At 33.6% G+C, this 26,995-nt stretch overlaps 1 protein-coding gene across 2 annotated transcripts; it reads left to right on the forward strand.

Moving 5' to 3' along the window:
- Positions 1 to 88: 88 nt before the first annotated feature.
- LOC123674795 (GTP-binding protein Rit1) lies at positions 89 to 25,453 on the forward strand. 2 transcript variants are annotated; one of them, XM_045609894.1, is made up of 5 exons: positions 99 to 429; positions 485 to 541; positions 596 to 669; positions 23,117 to 23,486; positions 25,140 to 25,453. In XM_045609894.1, exons 1-5 carry the CDS (start codon positions 240 to 242, stop codon positions 25,175 to 25,177), a joined length of 729 nt encoding a protein of 242 aa, XP_045465850.1. In that variant the 5' UTR covers positions 99 to 239; the 3' UTR covers positions 25,178 to 25,453. The 2 variants fall into 2 exon arrangements, with proteins under 2 accessions (XP_045465841.1, XP_045465850.1); XM_045609885.1 differs by having other exon boundaries at positions 89 to 429; positions 23,117 to 25,453.
- The last annotated feature ends 1,542 nt before the right edge of the window (positions 25,454 to 26,995 follow it).

Raw genomic sequence — 26,995 nt, forward strand, 5'->3', positions numbered from 1 at the left:
TACACTGTCAAAAATAGAATTAATTGTCCTAAATGTGGTTATGGAAGAAAAAGAAGTAGGTCCTTTAATTTGACAGTTGACTCAGTTAACAACAATGATTTACATTGGACTTGACGTTCCAATGTTTATTTGAATTTTTTTAATGGCCTTACTTCTAGATAGTCTGGGCGAGAGACGGAGAGAGATAATTTTCAATATGATGTTGGGGTACATAATTTGAATTAACCGCTCCTCGTGAAATGGCTGGCGAAGTAAGTTTGAAGAAAAAGGGTAAATTATATAGACAGGAATCCAGTAAATCTGGAAAAGATTCGGAAAATGGTTCAGATCGACTAATTGCTAGTAGTAGCAATAATCAAGACAAAACGAGGAGCGGTGTAAGAGTATATAAAATCGTAGTATTAGGAGATGGGGGTGTTGGTAAATCTGGTATATGTTGAAATCTAATAGAGAAAAGTACCATTCATAATATTCAAATTTTCAGCTGTTACTCTTCAGTTTGTCAGTCACAGCTTCTTAGATTATCATGACCCTACAATAGGTTTGTTTTATATTTAATGAAGGGTATTGGTATTCATCATTTCCTATATTCCAGAGGATTCATATCAACAACAAGCCGTTATAGATGGAGAGCCAGCTTTGTTAGATATATTAGATACTGCCGGACAGGTAGGGAATATTTAGTTTAGGGTCATTGCATTTTTGTTCCTTTCTCATATATTGGTTGATGTTTTTCAGTAGAGTTATTTAATTGAGATCATAAATAATCTTTGAGGACTAGATTAAACTATAGGACGGTTTCTAGATATTGATGAAATTTCAGTATGTCACACTTGCTATATACTATTGCATGCTATGTAACCTCCATAACAACGGCATTATTCAATATAGACACTTTACATTGACAAATTCTATCAATACCTATATTATACCCTATATAGCAAGGAATGCATTGCTCCCATGGTTGCAAATGATACAATTCTAGGCCTTTTCAATTCCAATTTCAGTTATTCTTATGTCTAATAACGTATTCGAGAGGCTGCAGCAGTGTGAATTGAATCACTTTTGTTGAGCTGATGGCATAATTAGCTCGAATCTATTCGTACTGGTGCAGTCAGTCGAATACGCTATAAAACTGCTTATTTATTTTAGGTTTCAGAATATTTGGACTGTTAATCCCAAAACGCTTCAGTTTTAGATTGTTTTCATTTTGCATAACTCAAAATAAATACTCTGCTCCAAGAAACTATTAGCAAATAGAAAACCAGATATCATTCAAGTAATAATCACAGCAACTATTCTCTCGATTTTTTTGGGCCTTTTACACCAAAAAAGAATCAAAAAAACAAATGAACATGAAAAAACTTATACAGAGTGAATTGTTACAAATTCTTAAAATTTTACCTGCTCCTGCAGATTTCGAGAAAAAAAATGAATATGGGTACTAGGAGTATTTCTTGATGGCTTAATCTCAATGGAAAAACTATACCCAAATGTATGAAAAGTTGTACCTGGAATAATAACGTATTTAGAATCTTTCAATATGTAGGTATTTCAATATTCAGGGACGGACTATTATCAATACAGGGTGTATCAGTTTTAATCGTTAAAAATTTAATGGTATAGTCTCCTCGTTGTCCTGATTCAGAAAAATGTATATTATATACCACTATCTCGATTCCTAAGAGAGATACAGGGTGTTGAAGCTTACAAGAAAAAATCATTTTTATGCAATAGCTTCCATAAAAAAAGCTTTGATTCAAACGGAATTTTGCATGTCTACCCTACTCCCTAAGGGCCATTTTATGAAGATATTTTCGATTTTGGGGAAACACCAGTGTCATGCAATTCGGCCACATCCAAATTATTTCGAAGAAAAAAGTTTGCCACTGTTATTTTTGAGGAATAAATAAGGCAATTTCGAATTGCTGGTTTGATTTCGAGTGAAATTTGTTTTTACAGAACAAAATTCAAAGTTTCTGTTTTAGTGTAAATTAAAACTACAAATAAAATAGGAAATTTATTAAAAATCAAAAGGTAACGAAAAATAGATATGACATCACAGCATATGTTCAAAATGCAGACCGTCAGCCACGAAGCATTATTTCTGACAACGGCGAACTAATGAATTAACTGCATCTTTCATCATTTCCTGATTTTGCCTCATCTTTACGTAGACATATTTATTCGCTGGATCAGCTTGTCGCTGGTTGTCACGGGAGTATTATAAACTTTTTTCCTAATGTAACAAACAATCAAATGGATTGTTTCAAGATATCTCTTCGAGATATTACCGAATTCAGTTCGTGGCTGATTAAATTATGAATTCGTATCCAATTTTGAGTTAACACGTCTTTTGAAAAAACTAATAATCTCTTGATCTGGAATTTCAAATTTTGTTCTGTAAAAGCAAATTATACTCCAAATTGAACAAGCAGTTCGATATTGCTTCATTCATTCCTTCAAAAAAAAAAAACAGTATACTTTTCTCTCCGAAATAATTGAGATGTGACCGAATTGCACGCCACTGGTGTTCCCCCAAAATTGAAAATACCTTCATAAAATGGCTCTCAGGGAGTAGGGTAGGCATGCATAATTTCGTTTGAATCCAAGTTTTTTTTATAGAAGCTATTGCATAAAAATGATTTTTTCTTGTGAACTTAAACACCGTTTATCTCTCTTAGGGATCGAGATAGATGTATATAATATACATTTTTCCGAATCAGGACAACGAGGAGAATATCCCATTAAATTTTTAACGATTAAAACTGATACACCCTGTATACACATACAGGGTGTTTCACGAATGATGGTACAGGCTTTTAGGGCAGATGCAGGACATTTTGGTGAGTTTGAATCAGTGTTCCAAATATGTCCTAACTATATTCTTCAAAGAGATACAGGATGTTTTATGTATTTTATTAAAAACTTTCAATCAGCATATCTCTTGAACGCCTCATGGATTTTCATGAAAATTTGAGGGAATTATTATAGGCCAATGCCAAATATTTGCCCATAATGACTTATCGACAGCGCAGGTATGGATTGAGAAAAGTACATTCTTTATTTCACATCTTGTAAAACACCCTGTACATACAATTTTCAAAAATCGAAATTCTCTTCAGAATTTACAATAAATATTGGACTTAATAATAAAAATATGAAAATGTGTCTTATAAACATGTGGAGCTAAAAAAAATTGACAATAAATAAGAGAAAAAAATTAACTTCTTTTAGAAAATACCCAGGGCTGTCGCTAGGGGGTGGCAGGGTAGGCGGTCGCCTAGGGCGGAAAAATTCAAGGCTGGCATTTCAAGCTTGATCAACAAAAATTACATGATTATAATCTTTGTGTCTATTTTTTGTTGAACTTTAAGGCATTGATGTATTATTAAATATAAAAATTCCGAAACGTATGTCTGTCTTTATGTTAATTTAGTTATTCAATTTGTTAACCGTTTACTCAATTTGTACAGTTTTAGTTATTTCGAATTTTCTTTATTGATTATTAATTTTGTCATTTTTAGAATTGGAATTGCCTCATTTTTCAGCACAACGCCCTCAATATTTCTCAATCCAAAGGGCATGGAAAAAAGGAAAGTAATGGATTCTCAACAATTTTCCAGTTTTCAATGACAATCATTGACGCCTTATCGTTTATCAATAATTTTCATTTTGCCCCCCCTGAGAAAAATTTCTGCGGGCGCCCATGCCAATGGGTCGCAAATCCAATGACTGGTAGTTGTGGGTGCAGTGGTTGTAATTCCAAAGTCCCTGGTAGTTGTGGTCTAGGCTCGAAGGTGCAATCACTGATAGTCATGGGGTTCAGTGGATGTATTTCCAAAGTCCCTGGTAGTTGTTGTCAATGGGTCGTAAATCCAATGACTGGTAGTTGTGGGTGCAGTGGTTGTATTTCCAAAATCCCTAGTAGTTATTGCCAATGGGTCGTTAATCCAATGACTGTGGTAATTTTTGGGTGCAGTGGTTGTAATTCCAAAGTCCTGGTAGTTGTTGTCTAGGCTCGAAGGTCCAATGACTGATAGTTGTGGGGTTCAGTGGATTTATTTCAAAAGTCCCTGGTAGTTGTTGTCAATGGGTCGTGAATCTAATGACTGGTAGTTGTAGGACGCACTGGTTGTATTTCTAAAGTCCCTGGCAGTTATTGCCAATGGGTCGTAAATCCAATGAAGGGTAGTTTTGGGGTGCAGTGGTTGTATTTCCAAGGTGATTGTTTAAGCTGGAAGGACAAATTTTGGGTATGCGTCTCAACGTTACCTTTGGTTCTAAGATACAGAATTCTTGAAGATGTTAGAGTTGAGACTTGATTGCGGATTATGTGGTAATGAACGTTTATTTTTAACAATAACATAGTATATACAGGGTGTTTCAAGTTTGAGGCCTATTAGACGTTTCTGGAGAACGGGGCCGATTTGAAATCTGAATTCGTAATATGAAATTGTTCATGATGCTCTATTCAGCTAAAATATTTTCGAAGTTCCGGCATTTCCGGTTATACAAAAATTAAAAAAAAAATGTTTTCAAAAAAAACTTTTTGTTTCATTTTATGTCTTAGATATTATCAAGATTTCCTTTTTGAATTAGTCTTCTCTAAAATTATTGCGTTAGTCCTCATAGTTTTCAAAATATTAAGGAAAAACCGAAAAAAAGAGAGAATTTCCACAGTCACTATTACGTGAATTATTTTTGCTGTGAATATCCTATGAGTATACTCAATCCACTTTCTCCAACTAGAATGATGTAGGAATATCGTGCATATCTTGAACTTGAGAAATATCACCACAGGGTGTTTCAAATATTGTGTCAAAAATTGTGAACAAAATTTGATCATAACTTTCGATTTTCAAATTAGAACCCAATTTTTTTGTGATTTCGTTGGATTCTACGGTGAAAAATAAGGGTAGTATCCCAACATGATTATGCTCTCAAATTCAATAATTCAAGAGTAATTCGAGATTTTATGAATTTATGTTATACGTAGGGTCAATTTCATTCGATCTGTTTCCAGTCGGACTAGCAATAGAAATTTAAATATCTAATTACTTTACATGTGACAGGTGTTTTCATTATCAAAGCTACACTAATTTGATTTCACGAATTGAATATCCGATATTCAAATAACAAAATTCTGGATAAACTTTTCTCTAATTATTGTGGAACAAAATAGACTGGAACGAATTTATCTATTATCTGTCAAATTTGTGATACAGAAAACTGTTCTGCCAACCAACATTTTTCAATGCAAAAATCACTAATAGATATTTATGGAAATTTCCGTTAATTTCAATAAAAAGGCAGTGAATTCGGGAAAATAATGTTTAAAACTCGTACAGAAGTCTCATTCTACCTCTCGTTCATTTTGAACTCTTGGAAGAATATCAATAATTTCTGCACTTGTATTATAAATATCTAATTCCATATTCACGATGAATGCAAATGGTAGAACTCATCGAATTTCAAATCAAAAATCTCCTCATCTTCTTGAAAGATGTTTCATACTTTATGAATATCCATTATACTGGAGTACCTATACCTAGAAGAAAATAAAAAAAAATAAAATCATGCAGGACTCCTGTGTGCCATTTCTATTCATATAAAAAAGCAGTAGAATACTTAATTATGAATTCAGGAAAAAATCATCGTGGTGATGAAAAGGGAATAACAGAAAGTTTGAAACATACTTCCGAAATATCTTCTCGTCAATTGGTGGTAAATGTGGATATTGCTGATTGAATGCTCGACAAGTTCTCGAAACAATTCTGTTGCATTCACCGTGGATATGGAATAGATCCAGAATTTCATTATTTAAATAATGGGAATCATATCGTGAAATTATAATTTACTAGCTTCAATAATGAGTACACCTGTCACTTTGAAATAATTGCATATTTTAATTTCTATGATTATAAAATACTGATTTGAAACGCTCTCTAGAAACAGATTGAATGAAATTGACCCTACGTATTAGGCCGGCCATCCACGTACAGTTGAAACTGTCAGTTTCGACTGAACAGTTAAAACTGTCAGTTTCAACTGTAACCTGAGATGTGCACACATGTGCAGCTTCAGTTTGTTCCATGATGGATTCGAGAAGGTACGACGATCTGGCGGTCCTCGGTTTAATTTTTGCAATTTTACCAAGAATAAAGAAGAGAAAGCATAAACAGTGGTGCAAGCAGTGGCTACAAAAAAGAAATTTATCTTCACACATAAATTTATTGAGAGAATTAGGAGAAGAACCATTAGATTTTCTCAATTATTTGCGCATGACTGAAACAGTGTACCAAAAATTACTATTGTTGGTTTCTCCTTTAATTGTGAAAAAAGATACAGTCATGAGAACTGCAATATCTCCACATGAAAGATTAGCTGCTACTCTGAGATTTTTAGCCACAGGGCGCTCGTATGAGTGCCTGAAATTTTCTACAAGAATATCTCCTCAAGCCCTCGGAAAAATAATACCAGAAACTTGTAACGCTTTGTACATAAACAAGGTTCCGACCTATATAGTTCGTTAAAATCGACTATAACCTGGTTATGTTCACGCGACATTGTGATGCGCACCCTTGCTCAACACGAAATCAACTGAGAACTCCACAGTTGAACCCCCACACACTGTCAGTTCAGTTAAACCTTTCAGTTAAAAATATGAACAATTTCATTTCTCTCAGTTGAACTGTTCAGTTGAAAAATTCGAGTTGAACTGAGACTGAAATACCCACTCACGTAGAGTTTCGACTGACAGTTTTAACTGTTCAGTCGAAACTGACAGTTTCAACTGTACGTGGATGGCCGGCCTTACATAAATTCATAAAATCTCGAATAACTCTTGAATTATTGAATTTGAGAGCATAATCATGTTTGGAAACTACCCTTATTTTTTACCGTAGAATCCAACGAAATCTCAAGAAAATAATAATAATAATAACAAGCTTTATTTCAAGTGAAGTAGAGATGTGATACATAACTTCTTGAAATGAAATAGCGTCAAAAAAATATTTCAATCATCTACTGATTAGAGGTCCTGTTCCAGCTCCTCACATCATACATCAAAAACTCTTCCACCGTGTATTGTTCGATTTGTATTAAAAGCTTAAAAATTTGCTTTTTCAAGCTTTTGAGGGTGGTTGTTTCTTTTGTGTAATCTATAATTTTGTTGTAATATCTGGTCCCTTTTCCGTTAATGTAAGTCTATGATGTGGATATTTCAACTTTGTTGTCCTTGTGTTAGAAAACCGGAATGAGCAGTCTTCAGAAGAATAGCACATGTTTTTTTTACGTTCATACATAGTCTGTTGGATTGGAACCATTGCATAGTTTGTTCCAAAGTGCTTTGAACAATATTTGAAATTTCGGGGAAGCTGGATGCACTCAGTGTTAATTTGAAATCATCCGCATAGTTTATCATATGATGTTCAACTTTTTTGTATAAGTCATTGATGAAGATGATAAAGAGTATAGGACCAAGGATACTTCCTTGTGGAACACCAAGTTGTATCCCAGCAAACACTGGGAGGTAACTGTGAAGTACCATGGAAGTAACTTTGCAACTAAAAGCTCGCATGCGATGTATTAAAAACATTGCCTCCCGCTCGCATTTGCAGCGAAATGTCCGCGACATCATGTACGCATTTCAAGTCGTTGTGTTGTTCAAATTGAGACATGAAAAAATATCCCCAAAAAAACATCCATTTGTTGTCACTTTTATGGAAGTTTTTGAGTCAATAAATGTCTTTTTAATAACCACATTGGGTCGTTTCATGCGAGGTCTCTTTGATATCTCTATATTCCATTCCCTTTTTCACCACACATAGAGAACATTATATCAATTTCAATAGGAAGTTCGATTATGATTTCATTAGGATATCATTATTAGACTTCTCTATACTATTCTTTTTTTCACTACACATAGAGTACCCATACTTAATTCCATATAAGATAAAATTTTGAACTTAATAAAACTTTTGGGACAGCGTGACGACTTGGTCGATGGTGGGGTTTAATCAGGCATCAATCTGCCTACTCCTGATTCACCTCGGGACGGGATAACTATAACGGGACATCCGCTAACTAGATCTCAATCTGCCTACTCCTAGTTAGCGGGATAAATAAATGGTTTTCTAACTAGGCGTCTACCTGCCTATCCTCGGCTTATCTCCGTTTAAGAAGCTTACTTCGAGGCTTAAGTAGATTGTTGCGCCCTCTGTTGGGGGAAGCGTTAACCTGGTTGGCAGCGCCACCATGACCGTAACGCAGGAGTCTGTAATCCCCACAAAACATTACTTTTGTGATATTCATAAAAAAGTCCCTTTGGCACTATACAGTGTGTTTCCAAATTGTATGTATGACTTTGTACAAGATATTCTACCCATTGAATAAATGATATTTAATATAGGTCAAATGCCTTGTATTGTTCAAATTCGGACAAGGATTCCTATATAGAATATCATTTATTTGATGTGTAGAATATCTTGTACAAAGTCATACATACAATTTGGAAACACACTGTATAGTGCCGAAGGGACTATTTTATGAATATCACAAAAATAATCCTGTAGAAATTTGTACATACAATTTGGAAATGGGAAATGAAGTAATGAAACATCCATATAATAAATAATTATTCAATCTAATATAAAAAAACAAACGTCACAAAAAAGTGAAATTATCTCTCATAAAACAATAAAATTAACAAACAGAGCCGGTCTTCATTTGACCACTTATAAAAAAATACTATATATATTTTAATTTATTGGTTTTTTGGTGATATAGCTATATCACCAGCCACATGGCAGACACCAACGCACAAATAAAACTGAAAAAACGGGAAGCCTATAGCTATTGTAGTTTTCGAAATATCCAAGTGAATACGTAATCTGTAATTTGTTGCAAAATGCTTCTATTAGGATCACGTTCTGGTTTCACCGACGACCTCTCGGATTGCTCTGAATCGTTTGTTTTTGTTTATTACATCCAGATGAAGGAGAATAAATAAATATTCGTCGGACTCTTTGAGGGCTGGATATTTCAGTGCCACAGATGGATAATTGAAAATAATAATTATTATTTTCAACAATCCAATCAATTTGCACATTAATGTGCAAAGTATTACTATTACATTCACCAGAATAAACAGCCACATTGGGAACATAAAGTGACCCACTCAAAAAGGATTTGAAATATCATCCAATTCATGTTAACATTGTGTAGTTCTCAAAAAGACTTCGTTGCGAAGTCGCTCGATGGTAAACTTTTCAACTACTAATTTACCACTTTCTATGGGGATGGCATTGTGGTTATTTATTAATATCCTCAAATTATTATCACTGCATCTTCGAATTGTTGTTAACAAAGCAATGTCGCAAAATAAATATGTTTAGAACAAGTATGCGTAATCGCAATGAAGATATCTGTCAATGTGCAATTTGAGACTTCGCGAAACTGCCAAGTGATGTAACGTGTTTGCTGGGATGCATGCTTCTTCAGATATAGTTCTTGTGCCATTTACATCGATAGCGACCCTTTGCTTACGATTAGATAGGTAGGATCTAAACCATTCTTTTTCTGTATCTCTTATTCCATAGTATTCCATTTTTGTCAATAAATAATCGTGGGTTAAAGTGTCGAAGGCCTTAGATAGGTCCAGTAATAGGGCAATCACTACTTTGGAGTCTTCCAAGCCATTAAGTACATTTTGAATGAATTCGAATGCGGCTGTAGTTGTTGATTTCCCCTTCACATATCCGTGTTGTGATGATTTCAGGATTTTCTCCTGCATGAGAAAAGTCACTAGTTGTTCACAGATGGCCAACTCTAATATTTTTGAGAAGGTAGGAAGTATGCTGATAGGTCTATAGCTTTCGGGTTTATCCTCTTCACCTTTTTTGTATATTGGCTTTATGAGGGCTTGCTTCTAAAGTTCCGGAAAAACACCATATTTCATTGAATTATTAATGAGATAGGTTAGTAGAGTCGCTATCTCTTCCATACAGAATTTTACGGTTTTCATTGGAATATCATCTATTCCTGAACTGTTTTTATTCTCGAGCCTTCCTATTAATTTCAATGTTTCTTCCTTTGTTATTGGGTGGAAATTAAATTTATTATCATTTCTTTTGAGGTCATGTTGAAATGGTATATTTTTTGGTGACTTATTCTCTCTTCAGCTGCTGTTGCAAAATGCAGATTGAATTTTTGTGCAATTTCAGTGGGATTTGTAGGAATCTCTCTACTAGAATTATTCTTAATTGTTGCAACTGTTCTCCAAAGGGTTTTCATTTTGTTGTCAGAATTTAGAATATGCTGTTTAAATTTATTGCTTTTCTCTTTTCTCAACAATTCGTCATATTCTTTTTTAACTTCCTTGTAATATTTCATGAAAGCATGATTAAAAGTCTTACAAACATGTAATAAGTCGAGTCTGGTCTTACAGTTTGTTATTTCCTCACTTCTTGGTTTTGGAGTTTTTTCGTAGCAACTTTCATCTTTCTCATTGGACATGCCTGGTCTAGCTTGTTTTTAAATAAATTTGTAAAGGTATTCTATTGTTCCTCTACCAACTCATCTGGAATGTTGTATAAAATATTCCAATCCAGGAGCTTCAGACTTTCTGCTGAATTTTGCAAGTGGTTTGATGTTACAATTCTTTTATATTGGTATTCCTGACTTTGGTGTATCTGCTCCTTTATTGTTATCATCTGGGCTGTATCATGATCTGAAATATTTGTTTTTATTGATTCTGCTGTAAAGTTTTGTTGGTTGATGAGAATATTGTCTATGCAGGATTTACTGTATAAGGTTGATCTTGTTGGCTCCTTGATGCTAGCTTTTATTCCGTATGAATCAAGTAAATCAAGGAACTGGATTGTACTTTTACTGGACTTATCAAGGAGGTTAACATTGAAATCGCCTGCAATAATTACTGTTTTGTTTTCCCAGCATATCATCTGAAGAAGCTCTTCAAATTTTTCTAGAAATTTTTTTGTTTCCCCTGGGGTAGTATACAGTGATATTAAAGTAATTATTTTTGTACCTATCTTCATGTCAACTGAGGCAATTTCCAGTATCTTCTCAATTGAAAGTTTAAATATGTCTGCGACAGAAGGCACTGGCTATGTGGAAACCTTTGATGTTATGGTTCTGAAGTTGTTCAAAACTTTTCCAATGTTCAGTTACACATATTGCTTTCAAGTTGTCCAAAGTTTGAATCATGTCTTCTATGTTATCGATTACATTAGTTATAGACTGAACATTTTGGTGAAGAACAGAAATTGGATCAGTGTATTCAGTTGAATTGGGAGGCAACAGCCCCTCTCCTTCTTGTTCCATGTTTTTGAAATAAATTCCGAAAGGAAAATTCTCTCACTATGACCCCCTCAGGCCAGATCTCAGGACTACAGATTGATTTGAACAACTCATCTGTTTGTACCCCAACACTGAAAGCTGAATTGCTGTCTTGCGTATTCAGCTTTTTCACTTCTATTTCCTCATTTCGATTCATTTCTCCAAGATAATCTTTTATTTGTTTTTCAGTAATGTTCTTGCCTTGAATCCTGCCAACATAGATCCATTTCCGTTTGGCTGCTCCCTTTATTATAGAGTTCATCGTTTTTTTGAGCCTGTGCATATTACTTCACTCCTAGGTTTAGTTTTATTTTTATTGCGTATAATAGTTGTCCATTCCCCATCCTGTGCTGACGTTTGTTTGTTGTTTATGCTGATTTGACGTTCTATGTTGACATAAGCTTTTTGACGTATCAACTGCATCAGTTCTATGAGAGGGTAGTTCCAATATTCTGTGTACCGTCTTTTTGGCATATGACATTTCATTATTTTTCTCATTCCTTGTGTCTTGACTTTGACTTTTGTTATCATCTTTATATTGTCCACTTTTTTCTTTGATTACATGTTTAACCTTCATTGAATTATCAGTATTTTCGACATCTTGATTTTTCAGAAGTGCATTATTTTCCATAAGTATTCTCTTTTTCTTGAGATTCCTTAAGTAATTCTTTGATGTATGTTAACTCAATGCTCAGAATATCTTTTTCCTTTCGAAGTTCGTTGATATCTCTTACGAGTTTTCTGATGTTTCCTTCTTCGTGCTTGCAAATTGTGGATTTTTGACCTGCGGCCTGATCCATGCATTTTGGGTAGAAAATTTCAGAGCACTTATAACACTCCACTGGTTCCACTACCCTTTTCCTGCATTGAACGCATTTAAATTCACTTTCTCTGCCAGATTTGACAGAGTCACTTTCAAACTGTTCGTCTTCGCCCGCCATCTTGGTAAAAAATAGGGTTTTAATTTGAAAATCGAAAGTTATGATCAAATTTTGTTCACAATTTTTGGCACAATATTTGAAACACCCTATGATGATATTTCTCCAGTTCAAGGTATGCACGATATTCCTACATCTTTCTAGTTTGAGGAAGTGAATTGAGTATAGTCATAGGATATTCACAGCAAAAATAATTCACGTAATAGTGACTGTGGAAATTCTCTCCTTTTTTTCGGTTTTTCCTTAATATTTTGAAAACTATGAGGAGGAAGTTTTTTTTTTTTAAATTTCTTTAATTCTTGTATAACCGGAAGAGCCGGAACTTCGAAAATATTTTAGCTGAATAGAGCATCATGAACAATGTCATATTCCGAATTTTCAGATTTCAAATCGGCCCCGTTCTCCAGAAACGTCTAATAGGATGTCGAACTTGAGACACCATGTATATTATATTCCTTATGACATCACGACCAACATACATACTCAACATCAACGATTCAATAACATCTGGACAGCCTTGAAGAACGTGCCAGTCAACTTGAAGGGAAATCCGTGGATAATCAAGTCGAGATGAGTGAATTAAATTTAAGATTGAAGGAGATAGAACAAAATGGTAAACGCAAAAAATTGAGACTGTTGGGGCTGAATGAGACAACTGAAGAGAGGTTTGTAGATGCGGTGCAGGAAATCTTGGTTTCAAAACTTTAGATGGACAAGTTAGTAATTACGAATTGCCATAGAATTGGACAGAAGAATATAAGAACGCCCTAGATCTGTTGTTATGAATTTTATATCGGTATCATCTAAGAATGAAGTTTTCCGTTGGGGAATTTAAAAAGTTCCAAACTTGAAGAACTCAGAGACTAAACTACGAATTACCTAAAAGTGCTAAAGAAAGGGTCAGAAGAGAAGTGGCTTGGTCTCTTGACTTGAATGCAGAATGGAAGGGTAAAAATCACGTCGTCAGATCCACTGAGAGATCTGGAATATATTATAAAAAATTGAATATTATGAGTGGAGTAAGTCAACTACCCTTGCTGTATAAAGGGATATTCGTTCGTTTCTTGTTTGCCTTTTTTCATGCTTAATGAAATGTTAATTAGTTGGATACATTTATTTTAAATTCTAGTTAGAAAAGTCCATAGATTATGAGAAGTTTGAGCATAAGATTTTACAATGTATAATCTTTGCTCGCACAGTTTGATGATTTTCGGTATTATCTCTATAATAATGTTTTTGATATAGTCGGGTTTTGAGAGAATTGGCTGGTCTACGGTGTGCCTGTGCAGCTGATGAACATACCTGGTTATAATTTTATGAGAAAAGACAGAGGATCTGAGGCATCGTTTATTATATACGCGATAGTTTAGGCTATGAGATTTTGCACGGGATAATTGCTAGTTGTCTCGAACATACAGTATACTGTATGTTGATGACGTCAATCTGAAAGAAGCAACATTCACCAAACTTCTGTGTGATCTTTACGATCACATCGCACCAGAGAAGTTGATAACCTTCAATAATAAATGTAAGCCATGCTTCACTGAGGCTATCAGATTGATGAAGAGGCAGGAGTAAAAAGCTTATAAAAAGTTCAGTAGGACTAGTTCCCCTCGGGACTTCTACTAGCAGATTAGAAATGCTACTATTGATGCAATAAATGCATAGTAGTGATCGTACTTCAACTGCTCCACTTCAATGAAATCCGGTATTAAACATGTTTGGAATCGATTGAATGAAGTGAGAGTATATAAGAAAAAAGGCGAACTCAATAGGCTTACCTGAAGCTTCGAATGATCCTACTTCTATCAACAACTTTTTCCTACAATTTCAGAGACTGGGGACTCCTGATCGAGATTTGGTAAACTTTTATTCTACGATGCCCTTGAGGCTTGTTCAGGATGAACTAACTTTCACTCTTGTTGGTGAGGAGGAGGCAATAATCAATGAAATCAAATGCTGCCGGATCAGATCGAGATGAGTATGGAAATGATGGAGCTATTTTACCAACTTGCAAAGATTGTTGAAAGAATAATTGCTTCTCAGATAAGGGCACATTTGGAGAAATACAAGATTCTACCTCAGCGGCAATCGGGATTTCGCAAGGGTTATAGCTGTGGTACCACACTCCAGTATATAGTTGATGAAATCTTACGCGCAATTGATTCGGGTGAAAGGTGTATTTTTGTTCTGTTGGATTATTCGAGGGCATTCGATCAAATTGATCAAGTTTATTTATTGGAATTTTTTGGGCATATTGGGCTTGCATCTTCGGCGATTGAGTTTATTCGCAGCTATTTGATTGGTCGTACTCAATACATCGAAACAGATAAGGGATCTTCGACGGCAGATCCGATTCATTGCGGTGCACCGCAAGGGTCCATGCTTGGTCCCCTACTTTTTTGCATTTGTACTTTCTTCCTCACAAATAGCTTGAAATACTGTATTGACTTCCGTTATGCGGATGACACCCAGATACTCCATACTTTTTTGTCATCAGAGGTGGATAGCGCACATGAGAGAGTGAATGATGATCTAAGGGTTCTCGCTTGCTTTCTCGTCGCCATCACCTGAGTTTGAACTCGTCACTCGTCTAAAACCAAGGTGAATTTATTTGGCAGACATAAGGAACAGGTTCAATCGCGACTGACAGGCAACAAAATTAAAAATTTTGCTGACGTAGTCTTTGGTTTTTAGTCATTTCAACTTTTGCGACGCTGTTTGTGGTACATGTTCAACTAGAGAGTACAGTGAGAAGATACAGAGATCATGACTGAGGTTTAAGTTCGAACCAGTCATTCACAAGACTGTAACTAGATAGATATGGAAAAACGTAGGAGGCTCCACTCGATGATTCTTTTTCACTCGATTATTTTTTATGAATCTCCACCCTTTCTGTTCAATAAAATTAAATTGCGCTCGGATGTTCATACTTTGAATCTCAGACACCGTGGTCTCTTCTCCGCGCTCGCCCATTCTACAACCACTTTTACAAGGTCGTTCACGTACAGTATTTTTCTCTTTATAATGGTTTACCTTTTCAAAGGAAGAGGTAATTTATATGAATTAAAGGATTTCAGGGGAAATCCTTTAATTTATATAAATTCAGGAAGTTATATACATAACTTTTGTTGGCAGGTTCACTTTAGGCTGAGGACCTAGGTTATGTGGGCACAGGCTTGATCTTATATAGTTTTTTTCTCTTCAAATTCACAAAATGTACAAGAGTAAATTTTATTCCAATGTATCCAACTAGATGGTATGTTCGGTGCTGGAATCTTTTTTTTTTGTATTCTTGGTGGACTTTTGGGAGGTTATACAGGGTGGCCATTTTTTTAATGGGATTGTATTGGTAACTTTTAAACCATAAGAGTTAGAAGGTCGGTCAAATGGAGAAAAAGTTGCATGCATAGAAGCATTATTGGATTATTGCATTGATCATGTGTGCGTGAATACACGAATAAATTCGGCTCGATAAATATTGCTGTAAATGGCGAAAAACTTCATATAATTAGATAAAAGTTATACTAAGGTGAAGTTCAAAAATAATCTTGCATCTTAAATAAAAATTATTGTGCAATATCGGTGAAATTTCAATAATAAAGTGAAAGTACACAACTAAGAAACCGATAATTATGTGGCAAGTTAAAAAACGGAGATAAATTGACATACATCTGTGATAGTAAACAATCGATTGTGAGGCGAAGGACTGCGGCTTTTCGAATAAATAACACACCGAGGCGAATAATTGAAATGGCTGAAGGTCTTACGTGCATAACATGCAGTAGAACTATAGGAAAAAGTGGCTATAAGATCCAATGTTGCGGAGTATGCAAGGGGTGGACCCATCTTAGGTGTACAGATATTACGAAAGAGGATATTGCCGGAAAAGAGAAAATAGACTGGACGTGTAAGAACTGCGAAATGCTAGAAGAGGAAGAGGATACGGTGAATGAATCCCTGGAAGAGCTAACTGAAAAATTGAAAAGAAAGAGGAAAAGTTTAAATAAAATGAAGAAAGAAGAAGGAGAAGGCAATATAGAAAGAATGCTCAAACAGATCCTGAAAAAGATTGAAACTCTCGAAGTAGCGGTTACCTTCAATAGCAAGACCATGGATGAAATATTAAACGCTATGGAGGAAATGAAACGAGAAAATAAAGACCTCAGAAAAAAACAACAAAATATGGAAACCACTATAGAAGAAATGGGAAAAGAATTAAATAGCTTGAGAGAGCAGGTCTTAGAAAACGCTGCTACATCAGATGCCCAAAATAGAAGAAAAAAAATTATAGTTATAGGACTAAAGAAGAAGGAGGAAATAGCTGCAGTCTTTAACAAGCTCGAGGTCAAAGTCCCAGAGAATGAAATGAAAATAAGACAGTTACCATCGAAGAATCCGATAAAACCAATTTTGATCTCTTTTGATGAAGAAAAGACCAAGAACATGGTAATACAACAGCGAAAGGTGATGGGAGTTTTGAGTACTAGGAGCATGGGATTAGAAGGAGAAGACAGAAGGATATACATAAATGAAGATTTACCTAAAGGAATACAAGACTTACTAAAAAAGGCGAAAGAGCTGAAAAATTCAGGATACAGGTACATTTGGTCGAAGGAAAACAAGGTTTTCTGTAGGAAGGGTGAGTACTCGAAAATAATTCATATTCAAAATATTAACCAAGTTGAAGAAATAAAGAAAACAAATTTGAATTAAACATATTCCTTAATACCGCATGGATGATTTTGTGAGGGACTATCAATTGAAGCAAACATATACCAGAAATTTTCAAATCACGGAGGAACTTAATTTACATATTAATAAAGAAAACCATAGTAATTTTAGAATTTTACATAATAACATAAGGAGTATAGATAAAAATTTTAGTGAATTCAATGTTGTTTTATCGCGGCTAAATTTTGATATAGATTGCATAGTTTTGTCGGAAACATGGAAAATAAGGGATCTCAATCAGTATGAAATGGAAGGGTATAGCATAATATACAATAATGGGGAATTAAATCAGAATGATGGAGTGGTTGTATTTTTGAAGAATAATTTACAATATAATTTTGACATAGTACAGGTAGGAGAAATGAAAGCTATAGTCATCAATTCAACAAAACTTAATAAAAACATACAGATTATCGCTATCTACAGATCCCCAAGTTCATCTGTAGAAGAATTCAATAGGAATCTCCCAATGCTACTGGAAACCTGCAAAAAAAAATAAAAATAATATATCCTTCTTTCTTGGCGATATCAATATAGACATTTTAAAAAATCAGGCATATACAGAAGAATATCTTAATACTATGGGGGAATACGGATATATATCGATGATAAATGACTTTACTCGAGTAACGGTCAACACAAAATCATGTATTGATCACATCTTTATCAGCTCTGATAACGAAATAGAAACATATTTACCTGCTATACTTCATACAACTGTGACCGACCATTATTCAACCTTCATAGAGTTCTCCCCAGAAAAATCTGTGAACACAAATTTAAATAAATCATCTTGCGAAAAAAAATTCATAAACTATAATCAGATGATGACAATACTTGAAGAGCACAAATGGGATAAAGTATATGAAACAAGTGAAGTAGATCAATCGTGGATAATATTTATAGAAGAACTACAAGAAATTATTGAGAGTTGCTCAAGGATAGTAAAAATAAAGCGCTGTGATAGAAAGAGGAAACCGTGGATCACAAACGGTCTTATTAAAGCTATTAAAACTAAAGATCAATTGTATAAAAATGCCATATATAACCCCAACAACCCTGAACTTTTGAAGAAATTTAAAACACACAAAAATAAGTTAGAAGAATTACTGAAATGCGCAAAAAAAAATTATTATCGAAAAGAAATAGAAAAAAACAAAACTATTCAAGAGGACTCTGGAAAATAGTGAATAATAAAAAACAAGAAAATAGGATTGCAAGTATAAAGACCGAAAATGGCGAGATTTTGAAGGGAGATGGTGATATAGCAGAGGAATTTAATAAATATTTTATAAACGTTGCGACGAGACTAGCAGAGAAATTCACTTCACATCAAGATCAAGTACTGCAAACAACCCATAAATATTGCAACTCCATTGTTTATTTTGACACGGATGAAAGTGATGAAACAGAAGTGAAGAAAGTAATTAAGGAATTAAAAAACAACAAAGCACCCGGACCGGACACCATCAAAGCAGAAACCTTAAAAATCATATCTACTCACATTGAAAAACCATTAACCTATCTTATCAACAATAGTATCAGAAAAGGAATATTCCCCCATATCCTAAAAACCGCCGTGGTAATACCACTATATAAGTCGTCAGAACGGACAGAGCCAAAGAATTATAGACCTATATCCTTAATTTCATCAACTGCGAAAATATTCGAAAAAATCTTATACAAACGCACACTTTCTTTTATAGAAAAGTACAAGATATTGGCCAAGAATCAATTTGGATTCCAAAAAAAAAGATCAACACAAGATGCCATCAATTCTCTAGTAGAGTTGATCACTGAAGCCATGGATAATAATGTACCAGCGATATGCATATTCGTTGATCTCTCGAAGGCCTTCGATACGGTTAATCACGAAATATTGTTGCAGACTTTAGAAAGTATCATTTGATTTAATCAAGAGCTATCCAAAAGGAAGAAAACAAAAAGTCAAAATAGGAAAAGTCTTAAGTACAGAAGAAACAATTACATGCGGAGTGCCTCAGGGGACTATTTTGGGCCCGATCCTTTTTCTGCTTTATATGAATGAATTATTTGCCTTGAATCCAGATAATGAAATTGTGAGTTTTGCGGATGACACTGTAGTCTACTTTACCGCGCCGACGTGGAACCAATTGAAGCTAAAAACTGAAAAAAATTTTGCTGAGATATTCGAATTTTTTGAAAGAAGAAAGTTGACAGTTAACATGGATAAAACAAAATTTATGACATTTACCAGTCTTAGAACTGGAAAACCTTCATTTGATACGTTATGCATAAAAACTAAAGGATATTCTTTTCAAGTAAAAAGTACAGAATATATTAAATATTTAGGGATAATGATGGACTGTCATCTACGATGGAATGAACAAGCGAATCTTGTAATAAAGAAAATAAGATCACTATTAGGTAAATTCAAAAGTTTAAGAGAAATATGTGAGCAAGATGAACTGGCGAGGGTGTATCAAGCACTGGTTGAACCGCATTTGAATTATGCTATACTATCATGGGGAGGGATAGCAAACTCGTATTATAAAGGAATAGAAGTAGCTCAAAAATGGGTGTTGAAAATTATATATCGTAAACCTATTACTTACCCAACAGAAAGTCTATATGAGTTGTCAAACATGTTTACTGTGCGTCAACTATACGCCCGTGCCCTACTTATGCACCAACATCAGCTACAGGTACCTACAAAAAATCGAAAAGATATGAGATCTCCAAACATCCCTTTACCTATGCCGAAGAAAACTATTGGTTTAAAATCACATACCTACCTGGCACCTTTACTTTATAATACACTCCTAAAGAACATCAAGGATACTAGGGCAAAATCAGCGTTCAATAATAAAATAAAGAAATGGATTCGAAGCAAGCCTTCATCATTCTGGTATACGTTCACAAACAGAAACAATTTCATTTGATACTGACTGTTCCAAATGTGTGAAAATTGGTTGAGGTAATAGCCATTGTAATTTTTGTTACTTCTTTTCTCTTTATGGATATTTGTGTACACGAAATTCTTGTTATAAATTTTTTCTATAGGTACTGCCCACGTACAAGTTTTGAACTTTTGTGGGAAACAAAATGTTTATTTTTAATAGGTTTATACTATATTTACTGATTGTATAGAACCTTTTTTTTTTTGTTAATTTTGTTTTGGGAAAATAAACATTATTCTATTCTCTATTCTATTCTATTCTATTATCAAGCAGTTCAAACAAATCGAGATTATCGGGGCCGGTTATTGAGATATCATAAGAAAAGTAAATTATGTCATTTTGATTTTTTCTTTTTTCCCACTTTATTTCAAATATCATCAAAAAATGTTACAGGAATTTTTTATTCGACAGTAAATTATCCTCAATTTGACGTAATCAGATTTCGTATCCAACGTTTCGGGTCACCCTCAACCTCATTTTTTTCAATACGGATCGCATATTTTATGACATTTTTCGAAATAACTTTTAACGCTGAATTCAACGATATATCATACAATGTCATTCAAAGTAGATTTTCAGGTGATTTTGACCCTTATCCAATTTTCTTTGGGTCGGATCTATATTACCTTTATTTAGTTTAATTAACAACATGCAATATGCAATAATTTTCGATAAGAAAATCAACTTACCCATCTTGAACTAAATGGAACATATTATAATCAAAGCAAGAAACGAGTATACTGGTTTCTTGGTTCTTCTTTTATAATAATCGTTTAAATATTTCAATTCATAATAATTAAACGAGAGTATCATTTAATGAAAGAAAAATCAAATGATTATTCGAAAGTAAATGAAAATTAATGAAGTAAGTGTTCGAAATGTCCACCATTTTGTAAAATGCACTTTACGGTTCTGGAACCCATACTTCTTATACATTTGCTTTTTTGCTCTCCTTGAATACCTTCCAAAACATTCTCAATTTTCTCGCGAGGTATCACTATTGTTGTATTTGTCATATGTTCCGTTGAAACAAATAACAGAATCGAACTTTATATTGAGATCATTACGATATAATTTTTTCAAGGCTTGGTATTCAAATTTAAAATCATTGTATTCGCGTCTCTTGACTATTTTATTAACAGCAGTTTTTGAAAAATTCCATTCACTGGCCACAGTTCTCGATTTTTTTTTCTGGGTTCGATTGAATTTGGGTCAAAACATTAAAATCGTTAATAGACTTGTTTTTTCTTACATACACACCATTAAATTTGGATGAGGGTCAAAATCACCTGAAAATCAACTTTGAATGATATTGTATGATATATCGTTGAATTCAGCGTTAAAAGTTATTTCGAAAAATGTCATAAAATATGCAGGTCCGTATTGAAAAAAATGAGGTTGAGGGTGGCCCAGAGAGTACGAAACGTTGGATACGAAATCCGATTACGTCAAATTGAGGATAATTTACTGTCGAATAAAAAAATCTTGTAACATTTTTTGATGATATTTGAAATAAAGTGGGAAAAAAAGAAAAATCAAAATGACATAATTTACTTTTCTTATATCTCAATAACCGGACCTGATAATCTCGATTTGTTTGACCTGCTTGATAATGCTACTATGCATGCAACTTTTCCTCTATTTGACCGACCTTCTAACTCTTATGGTTTAAAAGCTCGTTTAAAAGTTACCAATACAATCCCATTAAAAAAGTGGCCACCCTGTATATAAACAGTCTTACTGTCGTAAATCTCTTTTTCGCAGATAAAATTATAGAGTATATACAGAATACGACAAACGGATACCATGAATGAAGGTTATCATGGAGGACTCGTATCAAGAGGTTTCAATCACCTGAGTGCCTTCGTTTGGGATATACAGGGTGTATTCATCTCATGAGTGAAATCTCACAGTTCAATAACTCTAACTAATCGACCGAATAATTTAAAATTTTTACGTTTTGTCACCTTTTACTAGCATCATCCTTCAATATTTCTGAAATCAAATAAATCAGTCATATATTCTTATCTCTATGAATCTCTTAAGTTTGTTTTCGTTTCACTTTTTTTATCAATATGCAATTAAACACCTTGAATATTGAAAAATTCACATATCCAAATGGACTGATGTTATGCAACTTTTCATACATTTCGGCATAGTTTTTCCATGAAACTTAAGCCGTCAAAAAATCTATCTCAGAATACCCATATTAGATTTTTTTTCTCGAAATCTTCAGGTACTATGAATTTTTTGAATATATTTAAATGAATGGGATCTTTCACCGAAAGATAAAAAACCTGAAGGCATCTCTTTTAGATAATAATATAAGGAAAATATTCATTGAGAAAAAAACAACAATTTCAAATCTGTATAAGGTGTCCCAAAATTGATGCTCACAGAGACCATCTTGAGAACTATATGATTTAGAGAAGAATTTTTCAAGGACCCCGGTTCTTTTTTTTCGAATTAATAATATATCAGAACGCGAATTATAGATATCACGTCATCTTTTTCGAAGATATTGGGTTTGTAGATTTAATTTTTTTTGTGGGACATCTTTGAAACGTATGACATTTTTGAAAAACTAATAACGGTTTGCCATTCGACAAATCTGCGGCTAAAAATATGCGTTGAAGAATATGGGGCGTCCCATTTAAGAAACATCAACTCTCTTTCATTTATCTAAAACAATCTTTAATTTGTGATCGACTATGTGGTTTTGAAATTTCAAAACTTCCCACTTCGAAATTTTGTTTTCCTGTTAATTATCAGGAAAACAAAATTCTACAAGGTTCTACATGGGGTTCTGTAAAAACGAAACCTCTTGGGATATAATCCCAACCGTGTTATACCAAAGTCACTATGCTCTGCTATGGAGATGGAAGAGGTGTATTTGGCAGGGATATTTCATCGAGCAATAATAGATTAAGAAAGCTTAATATTCCAAAGCTTACTTAGTTCAATAGTGTGCAAAGTGCGTTCATATACGCATACACGATTACACGAAGCTTTTCAGTTTGATTCATGCAGTTAACATAGGGGAACATACATTAATTCATTAAGTTGCTCTTTTTTTTCGAAATTTTTGAATAGGAATGAGGTTGTTTGAAATATTTTGGTTTAATTCTGTTAATACTTTTCAAGGTGGAATTTACTGCCATGCGAGACCAGTATATGAGATGTGGAGAAGGATTTTTGATTTGCTATAGTGTGACAGATAGGCATAGTTTTCAAGAAGCGCTGGAGTATAGGAAACTAATACAAAAAGTACGAGCATCCGAAGATACTCCATTAGTTCTTGTTGGAAACAAATTTGATCTCCAAATGCAAAGAAAAGTAACAACTGAAGAAGGCAGATCATTAGCCAGGCAATTAGGATGCCCATTTTATGAAACTTCAGCAGCTTTTCGAACTTATGTTGATGATGCTTTCCACACTTTAGTGAGAGAAATAAGAGCAAGAGAAAGAGAGAAATATGGATTTAGCAGTAATAGCCGTAAACCACAGAAGCATAGTAAGTGGTGGAGATTAAGAAGTATATTTGCACTTGTGTTCAAAAGAAAACGGAACAATACCTATAACAACCCATGAATTAATTTTCTTTTATTTAAATGTTTCATTTTGAAGATTGAGTAATAATTTAAATATATTCATTGACTTCTCATCTAATGGCATAAAACAAAGATTGAAGTTTGAACGGATTTCAAGCTTATATATTGTAAAGATATATATCTTGCAACTAACATCCTTACTTGAATATAATAAACCTCTTCCTACAAAAAAGTGAACATTGATTGAAGTGAATTCCATCCATATAAAATGGATAATAAGATTATTATCAAGTTGCTGTTATATTATTTAGGACAATTAAATTATTTCCAAAAAAATTTCTTCTTGATGTGTTTATTCTATCAGATGTAGAAGAAAATACTGTTTACATGTAGGTTATAACAGCAAGTGTTACCAAAATAAAGATTCATAAACTCTTTCTAATGAAATTTGTATAAGTGTGCATTTATGCAGCATAAAATAACCAATATCACTCAATAATTATCAAGTAAACAAAAGCCAAAATGTTATTGTGGATTTATGCAGTTTTAAAAAATAAAAAAAAAAATTAGCAAATGTTTTTTTTCAATAAGTGTATAAATTGTGCAGCCAAATTGATATTTGTTATTTGCATAAATTCATACTAAATCCCAAAAATAGAAATTTACTCTGCATACATTTGATGATAGATTTATGAGTAGCTGTCAAATTATGAGTATAAAATGAAAATAAATATAAGGAAAATCAGTAGGTGTTATCAAAATACATGTAGACACTTCATCTCAAAGTTTATTGAATTGTTGGTTGCCAAAATAGAAATAATTATATAAAATTATTATAAAGTGAATATAAAAGTGTCATCGAAACACTTTTCTGACTAGAGTGATGCATGATTCATTCTTTATCTTTTCCAATGAAATTTTTCTACCTCACATACAGAAATTGTATTATTGAATTACCCACAGGGGTCATTCACTCATTCATGAGAGGTTTATATTTGAATTTTTCTGGAAATTGATGGTCTCCCTTTGAATTGATTTGAAAATTGAAAAATTGAAAATTGATTTGAAAATTTCTGAGAAAACCAAATTAATTAAAAAAATACCAAAAATATGATCAATTTTTTCGAACCTAGTAGTTGCCAAATTTGTCAGGCAATTTAATTCATTATTAATAGATAGGGTACTTTTGTTCTTTTTGAAATAAGAGAATAATGTTCAACTTCCGCTACTTTCAGAAGTTGCATAAAAATTATGATATTTCAGCCAAGAAGTTTACTTGCCAAAACAATCTGTCAATTTCAGAACTAAATTTCATTTAATTTTTCAGAAATTCATTTCATATACCTTTTGTGAGTGACCCTGTATATAGCGCAATCCATTACTATCTTAAGTTCAAAATATTGTCCTTAGATATGCCTCCTTGAAGGATGATATCTCTGAAATTAGTGTCCAAAAATATGAAAGAAAAAGGAGAGCAACAAATATGTTCTTAAAGATAATGAAAACAAAGATCTTGCTATATAACGTACATTAGGCAAAACTAGATTTATGAAAAAATACACGAAATGGTAAAAAATACCTATTCTGTTCAAATATATCTCTTCAAATAATTTCAGCAATGAAGTCGATTTGTCTATTCTGGATTGAATTCTAGGCTGAACATATTCTTCTCCAAGAGGCATATTTCTGCAAGATACCATCTTACACGGAAACTGTTTCTTATCACCATTAGTGTCTGCCCAAATCCACTAAGAAACACCAATAAATGTTTGGAATTTAGTGTTCCACACAGAATGTTCAATTTTATTTGCATACAATTATAGCTGTTCAGAATATCTCCTGATAAAAAATCAGTGCCATAATGATTTTTCAGAATTTGATCACTTCTGTTACTTGTAACTGAGATGAAGATAAAATAGAGAAAATACAATATTGTTTTTATTTATAATCCAATGATGAATTATCTATTGGTGAAATAACTCCTCTGAGACTCTTGATGGATGCTGGGAAAAGTTGTGGATGCTGGGATTCCAATGGATGTAGTGTATCTCGATTTTAGATCAAGTGCAAACAAGGAGACTACTTCATAAATTGTAACATTTTGTTATTAGAGGATTTCTACTAAAATTCATCAATTTGTTCTAATCAGATCGTTCGTAATATGTTATCCCATTGAAGTCAGTGCTAAGCAGTATACTACAGGGAACGTTTCTTGGGCCCCTTCAGTTCATGTTATATGTGCCCGATCTACAACTTGTATTGAGCTCTTTTTTCGCATCGTACGCAGATGAAATAAAGCTGTACTTACAATACATTGGTCGGAGTGTCATCAATCTCTGCAAAGAGGTACTGGTGCTGGTAAGGTAAGATAGTGCTTTGACTGTTTGCTTCTACTGATTAATCCAAGTATCGTGTCCTATATTTAGGAAAAAATAATCCAAGACAACCTTTTTTCATTGATAGTGTTGACATGGATGCCTAAGCCACGTCAATCTGGGTGTTGTTGTGAATTGCGACCTATCTTGGAGTCCTCGCATTCTTCACATTAGTAATATAGCAAAACAAAGGCTTAGACATCTTGAGGACAAGAGTTCATTGAATTTTCATAAGTTAGAGATTTCAATAATTTTTTCTCAAACATTTTTTGTGTTATTTTTCTAATTAGGGTTTTATTATATTTTTTTCATTAAGAGTTTTATAGTTTTAAAAAACTCAACTCTTTATTTTATACAGGGTGTGCCATGAGTGATTGGCCTTAGCCCAGTGGTGAAAGCAGGTCATCCAGGCCTTTCAGAAAAGTAGCTTGTTGTGTACCTATAATAAGACTGGTTAGTTTCTGAAATACAGGGTGATTCATAAATATTGGCCTAAATTTCTGATACCCATAACTTGGACCCGCCTCCCCTTAACATTATCTTTGCCTGTTTTATGATGAATTCAGTTAATCAATCCCAAGTTAATTATGAAGACTTCGAGAATGGGAGACAATAAAAATAGACAATTATGAAATAATGGCAATATGTGCTTACGGAATATTTCCTTTTTGTCAGTAATAAGAATCTGATATATTATTATTACCACAAATTGTTGAGAGTTTAGGTAGAGCCTATAAACTCAAAAAAAATCAATCAATTTAAAAATGTAAGAAAATAAGAAGTGTTCGAGGAAGACACAACATCCCATCACTCACGGCGAAGCCAGCTGTCGTAGCCAGTGGCGGATCGACGATTTTCGAGGCCCTACGCTTGAAAACTTTCGACCCCCCTCTATAATTTCTTTAGAAACAATTTTTCAATCAGATTGGATTTTATTGAACAAACATAAATTTAATCGATGAAATATAAGGTACATCGATTCAAATATAACAGATGAATCGAAATTAACACGAATGTAAACAACTTCACAAGAGTAAAATATATATATAATACAAAATACAAATCAATATTTCTTTCTGTTTACATTGGTTGGGTTG

Source organism: Harmonia axyridis, chromosome 1, assembly GCF_914767665.1.
Source record: "Harmonia axyridis chromosome 1, icHarAxyr1.1, whole genome shotgun sequence".
Classification (NCBI taxonomy): Eukaryota; Metazoa; Arthropoda; class Insecta; order Coleoptera; family Coccinellidae; genus Harmonia; species Harmonia axyridis.